General features: G+C 32.5%; 1 protein-coding gene across 1 annotated transcript; it reads left to right on the forward strand.

The window, feature by feature from the left end:
• Positions 1–233: 233 nt before the first annotated feature.
• Positions 234–7178, forward strand: LOC134684883 (uncharacterized). The gene is made up of 5 exons (XM_063544194.1): positions 234–495; positions 2478–2710; positions 3091–3307; positions 4013–6348; positions 7146–7178. The coding sequence occupies exons 1-5, from the start codon at positions 279–281 to the stop codon at positions 7176–7178; spliced, it is 3036 nt and encodes a 1011-aa protein (XP_063400264.1). The 5' UTR covers positions 234–278.
• Positions 7179–9912: the final 2734 nt, after the last annotated feature.

The following is a 9912-nucleotide window of genomic DNA, read 5'->3' on the forward strand; positions in this document are numbered from 1 at the left end:
TATGAGAGTGAGTGTAACAACAGTCTGCTATATCATTTTTTTTTTTTACTATTTTTTTATTAAATTTTCTTTTAATTAAGAATAAACTCATCATAGATACGAGGAATAAAAAATTAATATTTACGCCAGACGCGCGTTTCGTCTACAAAGGACTCATCAGTGACGCTCGAATCAAAAATGTTATAAACTGGTTTCAGAATCTATCAACTTTATTTTAGAAAATGGCAATGTCTTCACTAAAGCTGACTGTAGAGGAAAAGAATTACTGGAAGTTTTGCATGCTTAATGTCAGGGTTGTACCAGATGCACTTCGAAAGTATTTTGACGGTCGTATACCACCTGCAAACCTGGCTACCACAATCAACCAAAACTCCACGACAATTGTTAATCTTGTTAACAGACGAGTTATAAATTTAGCCCAGCTTGATATATTGCAGAGAATACCTGGCACAATATGGCCACCAAGATGTCTTGCAGTACCAACTGGATCTAGTGGTAAATAAACAAAAAATATTTACAAAATGTCATTAGAATAATTTCTAAGTAATATTTTGTATCTTATGATAAGTCTCATTATGGTAGACCTGTTACGTGTTTCTATTTTTTTAATCCTGGTACCTTTGATAACAATTTATAACTTTTTGAGATTTAATTTAACCCAACTATAATTAGAAATAAGATAAAAGACAAAGTGGAATGATTATCAATGAGACATCAATTCAGCAATATTTGTTTAGAGGTTTTGTTATCTCAACCAGAACCGATCAAGTATCGATTATCGTTCGTCATCGGAGTACAAAGTCCTTCGGAAAAAGCAAAATAAGAACAGAAGTAATTCCTTCTCGTGCTGATTTTATTGGTGGAAATCGTGTTGCTTAGTCTTTTGCTATGTATGTTGTGTCTACTGTACTATTATTTGTCTGTTTGTCTTTTTTAATTTTAGCCATGACGTTGTCAGTTTATTTTCAATCAATGAGTTTGACTGTCCATCTGGTATCTTTCGTCCCTCTTTTTATCATCATCGAAAATGACCACTTCCGGTCTATCATATATAAGGCAACATCTCGCTAGACAATGTTTATCATTAGTTGTTATCATAATAACAACGAAAATACATATAAAAAAACACTTTTATGTATGATTCAATGGTTGTCGTTAATTGCTGCCTGATATCTAGTGGTAGGTTTATTATTTCCAAACACATCTTATCATCTTTTATTAACATATTGCTTGAGATCCAGTATATTTAACCCTACCACATTCTGTGTTATGTGCCTGTCCCAAGTCAGGAACCTGTAATTCAGTGGTTCATTCAGTATAGGCATTGCTCCTTGTTGAAGGCCTTCCGGTGTCGTTTGGTCTCTTTGGTAATCATACCACATCTTTTTTTTCTTTCATATTTACTGTAACTAGTTCAAATTACTCTTGGCAAAACTCTTCACATCTAGAAGTAGTCAGGGTTGTCTCATTTGAACGTCTTACATTAATTAGTTATCTTCTTTGTAATTATTAAATAATTTCGAGAAATATACGAAAATCACTCAATATAAATAAACAAATTTATTGTAAACTCATATGTGTTTCTCGAAATTTGTTATCTTCATTTAGTAACACTAGGTCGATGCAACTGCTGATGGAATATTAATTCCACGTGGTATCTTCAGCTCAAAAGCTTCTTCGGTACTGACATGATTTATGACATACTTTTCATAACATGTTCTATTGATTTTTATTAATCACAACATAAGGTTTGAACTGTCTCCTTCCTGAGTTATCATATATGTATTTTGATGTGTCTTGTGAACTTAAACCTCATCTGGTATTAAGGTATTCGTACATCCTTGTGAATATTATTATCATTTTTTTTCATCTTTTTAACAACATATAACTCACTTGCTTTTAAAATATCAAACTTCTAGACAACAGTAAGAAAATGAGCTGGCTTTGGTAAAGTCAGAAACTTCCACAAACTTACTCTTTAATATTAAGACTTTAATCAAACAAGACTTATCATTTAACAAGATCTTAAATATTTACAATAAACAAGAAGATATTGCCAATGTGACAAATAATCATTAGAGACTACTACACGTAGTATATTTATTCAATCACAGATATATTGTCTTTGAAATCATGCGTTATGAACTGTTCTACTCGCGTTGTTAGTTTCAACAAATCCGGGGCTGCCGCCGCAATGCTTTATTTCGTTTTCAATTCAATAACTTAATAGTTCTTGTGTTGAAAAAAAATATAAAAGGAATATTAATGTTACTGTATAACGAATATGACTAGCCGTACAGCTATTTTAATTTTGCGGCAGATTTCCAGTGTTCCTGCAGGAGGTCAGTAGTTCACTTTTAATTCTCATGTTTACTCAAACAATTACAACAATGGTAATATGCGTGTGTGATCGGGTGTCGTAATACACCACCAAATAATTAAGCAAGATGTCTACTTATATTACATTCTTGTTTTAGCTACTTCTTCAGCAGATTTTGACGTTACCTTGATGGTGTGTTTACTGAGGAATATACCATTACCAGGGATATATCAACCTGCTTCCGGATGGGATAATTTACCTATTCCTAGTGACAAATCGCCAGGTGCTTACCTTTCAAGAATAAAGTACTATCGAAATGCGATAGCACATTCAACTGAAAACAAATTGAACACATTGGATTTTCAGGGCAAATGGAAAACAATCAGCGAGGTTTGTATATACTTTTTAAGTTGTTACCAATTGAATGATATTTCAAAAGCTTATAACATTTTGGACTTTGTCAGCGATACTTATGTCTTTTATCCCGATTTTTGTTCTCGTAAGTTAGGAGCATGTAATCCAGGGGTTGGTACTCGTTGCCATCTGTGTTTTCTGGTTTCCTTGGCAATCATATTATTTATTCTTATGTTTATGCAGAAATCATTGTTCCTTTTTTATATACATATTAAACATAAAAAAAATTAATATATTATCATTTGTGAACTTAACATATGAGATAAGATCGGATAACTCGTTTGCGCTGAAATACTTTCATGATATTTACATTTTTCGCTAAGTGCTATAAAATCGCATTTTGCTATTTATTTCAGGCAATAACATTCTGTAATGGTGGGCATTGTCCGAATGCAATTATGGAAATTTTGCATTGCGACTTGGATGGTTCGCAGAATGGTGTAAATGTTACTTGCTTAATGACAGAGATCGAAGCTGTTAAAGGGGATCTCCAAAGGACTGAACTTCAACTAGAGAATGTCCAAAGTGACTTTCACTTTTATAAGGATGGGCACTTGCCAAAAAACATTGCAGGTATTAATTTAAACAACTTGTGCATCCGAACTGTATAATTAAATTATTAAACACGACTGTAAAATATCAATTCTAAAATAAAGACCATGTACATAACAATGTAATCGAGGTACATTGCGTTCGTTAGACAGCAAAAACAGAGCAACACATTGATTGGGTGGAAAATAAGAAATTATCAAGATAATAATTAAAAAAGACAACAGACGGGAAGCCAATAGGAAATGTTAGACTGTTAAATATCTTGAAAAAGTTATAATATATTAAAATACGACAGGGTGTCAAATGTGCAGAGAGACGTCACTCATCTACTTCTAATATTTGTATAAAGCAGACATAAGAACAGGAGCGGCCACTTATTTCAATTCTAGATCAAATTAATTTTTTGAAAAGTATTATTCTTCGGATTTAGGAACATCTTACATTGTGTTCAGCAAAGGTTAAATATAATTAGGCAATGCCATCTTTAAATCATTCTAATGTCACATATCTAACACATTGACAATTTATTTGGATACAAAGAGGACTGAAATGTTTGTTTTTTATTTGTTTTCAATTCAAATCATATACATAAAAAGTATAATCACAAAAATACTGAACTCCGAGGAAATTTCAAAAAGGAAAGTCTCTAATCAAATGGCAAAATCAAACACATCAAATGAATATAGCATTTAAATTATGGTTAATAATTATAATCAAATGTTTTAGACAACATTAATGAGCTAATCAACAAATGGAGGATAGAAGATAAACCCTTTTTCTTTACTAGAGCAGGAAAACTGGTATACGATATGTTAGAATCTGAAAATATTGTCATGATAATTGGACAATCAGGCTCTGGTAAATCAGCAACAGCTCGACATATAGCATTAAAATGGATTTCAAACGGTTACGATGTTGTTTCAGTGGAATCTGTTGAACAAATATTGGGATATAGATGCAAAGGAACGAAACAAATCTTTGTGATAGATGATGCAGTTGGGAAATATTCAGTAAACGGATCTTATGTCAATCAGTGGGAAAGGCTAGATTCGAAACTGACAACGTTATTTGATGACGATAACGCGAAACTTATTTGTACATTACGGAAGGTTGTGGCTATTGATTCAAAATTCAAGGCATCAAAAACGTGTTTGAGTGAAAAAGCTTATATCGTTGATTTAGACCATGAAGACAACTGTCTTCTGTTGGAGGAGAAAATGTCAATTTTGAAAAATCATTTGATTAGCACTGACAGACAAAATGATATAAGCGATGAGGAATGTAAAGACTGTTGTAAAGGTAACTTTGCCTTTCCACTATTATGCCATGTTTTTACAACAAGTAATGGCCTCTTTCTGCGCAAATCTGATTTCTTTCAAAAGCCGTTTAACTATTTGAATGATGAAATAACAAAATTACATCAGCGAAACAAAGAAGTCTATTGTTCATTAGTTACATGTATGATATTTTCTGGGAAGTTGAAAGTAAAATTGTTTTCTCTTTCTGATGATTCCGACGAAGAACAAGAGAAAAGCGGGCGTATAATTGGTATGATAGCTGAAGCGTGTGGCCTAAATAGAAATATTTCCAGACAGACATTACTTGATAGTTTGCTCTCCGTTGAAAGCGTATATGTAAAATCATATTGCGGAGTGATAAGTTTTCTACACGACTCTTTCCTAGAAGCTATTAGTTTTCACTTCTCAAAGGTGAATCCATATGTATTTTTAGAATGTTGTGATATTGCATTTTTGAAGGAAAGAGTTAGGGTGATTTCATCACAGGTAAACGACGATGAAAATGTAATTGTATTAAACGATGAGTCATTCGGACTTTTAGCAAATCGATTTATTGCAGAACTGAAGGCAGGGGAGTTCATGGATGTATTATGCAGCCATCCAATTAGGAATGAGAAATTTATCAAAGTGATGGGCGCTATTATCGACGGTGGACAACTGATAACCCGACAAAAGCTTGTGGAAACGGAAATCTCCTGTGTGGCTTATATAAAATGGAAGCATTTTGATCCTATATATAAACAAGAAGACAATGTAGAAGCAGTAGCAGCAATCATGGAAATTTTCCCGGCTGGTAAAACATTATTACATTGGCTCATAGCCACTGGCTGCAATTATTTCGTAGACTTTTTTTTTAAACGAATGTCACGAAAGCAACAAAACAAATACATTCGATCAGATAAGTCTATTTTCTCACTAGCTTTATTAGGCGGTTGCAAAGAAATCATTCAATCAATGCTTGAAAAAGGTGCAAATGTTAATTCTCTTGAAAGTCAGTATGCTTTAAAGAAACTAGTTATTAATGGCAGAGATACCAAATTATTAGAATGTCTTAAGTATTATGGAATTGGAATGCACTTCATCGACTATCAAAGAAAATCGCTGCTTTTTTATGCAATAACGTCTAAAAATCTGAAAATTCAGACATTTTTAGTTGAAGAAGATTCACAGCAACACGCTTTACATGAGGCTGTTTTTTATTCAAATACTGAAAAGCTAACTAATCTTCTTAGTAGTCACGGCATTAATTTGGTTTCAAATAACGGTTGGTCGGTTATGCATTTTGCTGCATATAAAAACGACATCGCAATGATGGGAATTATATTTGAAACCGCGATGAAAAATGAATTATCTGTTTTGGACAAAAGAGACAAGATTGGCTGGAGTCCTCTTCATTTAGCTTCTATCTTATCTAATTATAAAGCAGTTGATTTTCTTATGAGCAAAGGTGCTAATGCTAGTTCAATCGACAATGACGGAAAAACACCTCTACATATTTCAGGCAATGAACAGATAACCAGTTCTTTATTGCAATACAATCGTTGTTCAATTGAAATGTCGACTAGAACTGAACGTCATTCAACTGAATTACGACACCAGCACACAACAAACAATACGAACGATATAAATAAAACGAAAGACATAGCAATAGATATCGAAGATGTTCATACTGAAATGGCAAACACACTCTTCTTCTCGATTAAATTCATTGGGGAAAACAACATTGAATTTAAGCAAGATGAAGATAAAAATTGGAAGCCACATGTAAACAATTATCCAATACATCAGGACATTGTGAATGAAATTCCAGAAAAAATGAAGAATTGGCACCCCTCATTATTATCTTTGATCCATGTAACCTATATGAATTTTCTTTTCTGGTGTTTTTCCATTGTAAAATTCCGAAAGAACATTGATATACCAGACAAGGAAGGAAATACACGTCTGCATGCTGCCGCATCGATGGAAAATCAGGATGACAGCATATCATCTGTGAAAATGCTTTTGGAAAGAGGAGCTAACCCCCTTTTCTACAACAATAACGGCTGTTTGCCAGCTGATGTTGCGTTTTACAGGCACTCATATAAAGTTAAACTTTTCCTTGATATCTGTGCACTACATGCAGCGAAAAGGGGACTTGGAATTCTTGTTTTGACTTTAATTATATCGTTCCTTTCGGTCATTTCTCTTTCCTTAGCCGCTTACTATATCTGTCCTAATTACACAAATAGTAACAATTTGAATAATATTTCTACCAGTAACTTTACCAATATATCAAATGACACTTTTCAAAGTGACACTAACATTTGCTTAGACAAAAACAATGTTTCAATCTTATGTGAAAATAGAACAGGAGACGTCTATCAACACATGTACATACATCCCTTCAATTTCGTTCACCCTCTGGCGATTGCATGTGTATTGTTTATTAATTTATTTTTTGCGTTGAGTAAAAAACTACTATGTCGACAAAAATATTCTACTTTTGAAGGTCTTTATTATATGTATGTACATTCGACTTTACTTTTGAAATTATCATCTATATGTTTTTCTAATCGTAGAAAATTCAAAATATTGGAAAACTTGATTTTTAATTTCTCCTTAATGAATGTGGTAATTTTATTAATTGATGTAATTATAAGATTGAAACAAAGGTATTATCCAGAATGGTTGATATTCACTCGGATTCCATTGCAGTTTATTTTATGTTCTAGTAATATATTTATTATAGTAATTTTCCATGAACCGTTCCGTAAGATACAGGCAAGAATGTTTGATATAAGATTCATGTTAAACAGTCTATCATGTTGGTCAATAATGTCACTTTCATTAAGCTTTATCTTCATTTTCATTGCATTATATATATATATTAATATCATTCCGTTTTGTACATATGCGATTTTGTTAAAGATGTGGGGAAAATGCAAGGGTTTCCGTCGACACTTCTATCAAATGCAATTTGTAATCTTCAAAGTGGCTTTTGAGAGCCCCGTAAGGAAACAACCCCGTTATGGCAACCCTTCATTTACATGGAAAAATATTTTCCAAGCTATACTCATCTTAATTCTACTCATTTTTGAAACAATCGTGTTTTATGATTATTACCACATTGACTAAATATTAAGAAGCTACTGGATCAATGATGGGCCCTTTTTAACCAATTTGCCCTTTTTGACCCGAACTTTGATTGTATTAAAATTGTAAGTTATTATTGCAAATACTTGTTTAACATCCATATATATTTTTTATAATTAGTTTGTTTTCCATAAATTTAGGGGAATAGGATCTTGTGAAGATCATATTTTTATTTGAAATATTATCATTGAAAATATTAAAATCAAACATTGAGTTTTCGATGTTCATTAATTGCAAAAAGTGTTTCATCGTTTCAAACTTGATCTTATTAATCCATGTATGTAAAGAGTATAGATTTGTAAATTAAAGTTTGAATCAGCATACTTTTTCATGTGCTTGAATAAATAATAAGGTGGAGCATTCGTTTTACTGTAAATATTGGGCCAATAAATAATAAAGTGTTGTTTTTGTTTTACTGTAAATATTGCGTCAAACAGGACAAAAAAAGTTTTTTTCGACATTCTTGTCAAAACATGCTACGCTTTAAACAATGTGTTTTTGATATTTCTGGAACACACCTCTTGATTCTACTCTACGCTGATGATCGGTAGTTCATATATGAAGCTGTAATACTTCTAAACAGTATCATTAACAAGGACAAATATATGTGCATTCATTTTTTTCGAATAGCACGTAAAACACAAAGTACGCATGAGTTTGAGATTAATAAACAGGCGTTACAAATAGTTGCGTCAGAGCTTTAACCTTTCATTTTCATATACATGCATGTTATTTTGTGGCCAAAAAATAGTATCTTTTTTCGCAGAAAAAAAAAGGAATAAAAAAGGAATATTGCTTGAATACCAATGCAAGTCAAATTCATCATTTTATCAAACCCTTTCACCATTGGAGTTAACTCAAATCGTTTCAAGACACTGACGAAAGTAGTATTTAACACAGATGCCGGATGTTGCAAAACAAAATTGATGTAAAGACACACATTTGTATATGTTTCTTCGATATAACAAATGTAGATAAATTATTATTGTCTTGTCTTGACGGAGTAAAAAAAGAGTCATGCTGTGTCCAGTGACAGCGGCGTCGGCGCCAACAATTTATTAGTGTGTGATTAGGTATAGCGGTGAATCACAAGTGGTTGGTTAATCATATTTGGTATGCATTTGTATTAGCATTGGCATATCTCATTTCCATGTAGATTATTTGGCCATGCCCTCTCAGTCATGGTCTTTTGACTTTGCAAATTTTGCTCATTTCATATGCATTAGTTAGTGATTAGGTCTGTTTATGGAGAACCACTTGTGGTAAGTCATACATATTCCGTAATGCAGTATAGGCATTGACTTTGAGTATTTGTTTAACTTATGTAACATGTTAAAGTATTGCTAATTTAATTTCAACATTTTGCATTATCAAAGTTAAAAAAAGGCGAGACATATCTCTGTGATATTAGTTTATTGTTTAAGATACTTTTTACCAAATGAAGTATACTTATTCTGGAATTCCAATAAGACCTGTCGTGTGTGCGGACAAGGTATCGTAATAATTGGATGTTTAAACTGGAGATATTTATGAAATAGATAAGGAGATGTGTGTAGAGAAAACTAACAATCATAGTCCATATGACATCATAGCGTCATATCACATACCGTTTGGTCAGCAAGAAATGGTCGCGACATGACAAAAAAGAAACATTTCATACGAGAAACAAACAGCATTGCTTAATAAATAAATACTAAAGTAAAACAAACACCGGTATGGCAGATACGAACCAACGACAACTACCGAATGAAAGGCATATAAAGGGACTATAAAGTGTGGCAAGGTTAAACATGAGTATGACCTTAGCATCTTTAAAATAAATTTAAAGCGAAAATCTAGAACTCATATCCACTGCTTTTGCCTTTTTCATTATTGAAGAATGCTTTATATTAGTTGCAGCAAATAAATCTCCAATCAGATTTCTCAGAGGTCAGTTTTTTTATTTACTATTAATAGTATCTATAAAAGTTCGTGAATGGATAGTTGAAAGGATTTGTCTGACATTCTCATTATCCCCATGGTTCATTAGTATACGTTTGTGTTTGTGTTTAGTATAACATAAGGAGATGTGGTATGATTGCCAATGAGCCAATGAGATGTACCAGTTTAACTTGCGTGAGTTACCAGATGTTGATCTTACTATCGTGGTTCATTGTTTTATGTAAATTTGTCGAACCTTGTATAATAAACAGC

Source organism: Mytilus trossulus, chromosome 9 (genome assembly GCF_036588685.1).
Source record: "Mytilus trossulus isolate FHL-02 chromosome 9, PNRI_Mtr1.1.1.hap1, whole genome shotgun sequence".
NCBI lineage: Eukaryota > Metazoa > Mollusca > Bivalvia > Mytilida > Mytilidae > Mytilus > Mytilus trossulus.

What these genes read in the sequence shown, in the direction of transcription:
- LOC134684883 (XM_063544194.1), top strand. Translation starts at nt 279, where the DNA reads ATGCTTAATGTCAGGGTTGTACCAGATGCACTTCGAAAGTATTTTGAC. An exon ending in AGTACCAACTGGATCTAGTG is followed by an intron (nt 496 to 2,477) that starts GTAAATAAACAA and finishes TTCTTGTTTTAG; the next exon opens with CTACTTCTTCAGCAGATTTT. An exon ending in AATGGAAAACAATCAGCGAG is followed by an intron (nt 2,711 to 3,090) that starts GTTTGTATATAC and finishes TATTTATTTCAG; the next exon opens with GCAATAACATTCTGTAATGG.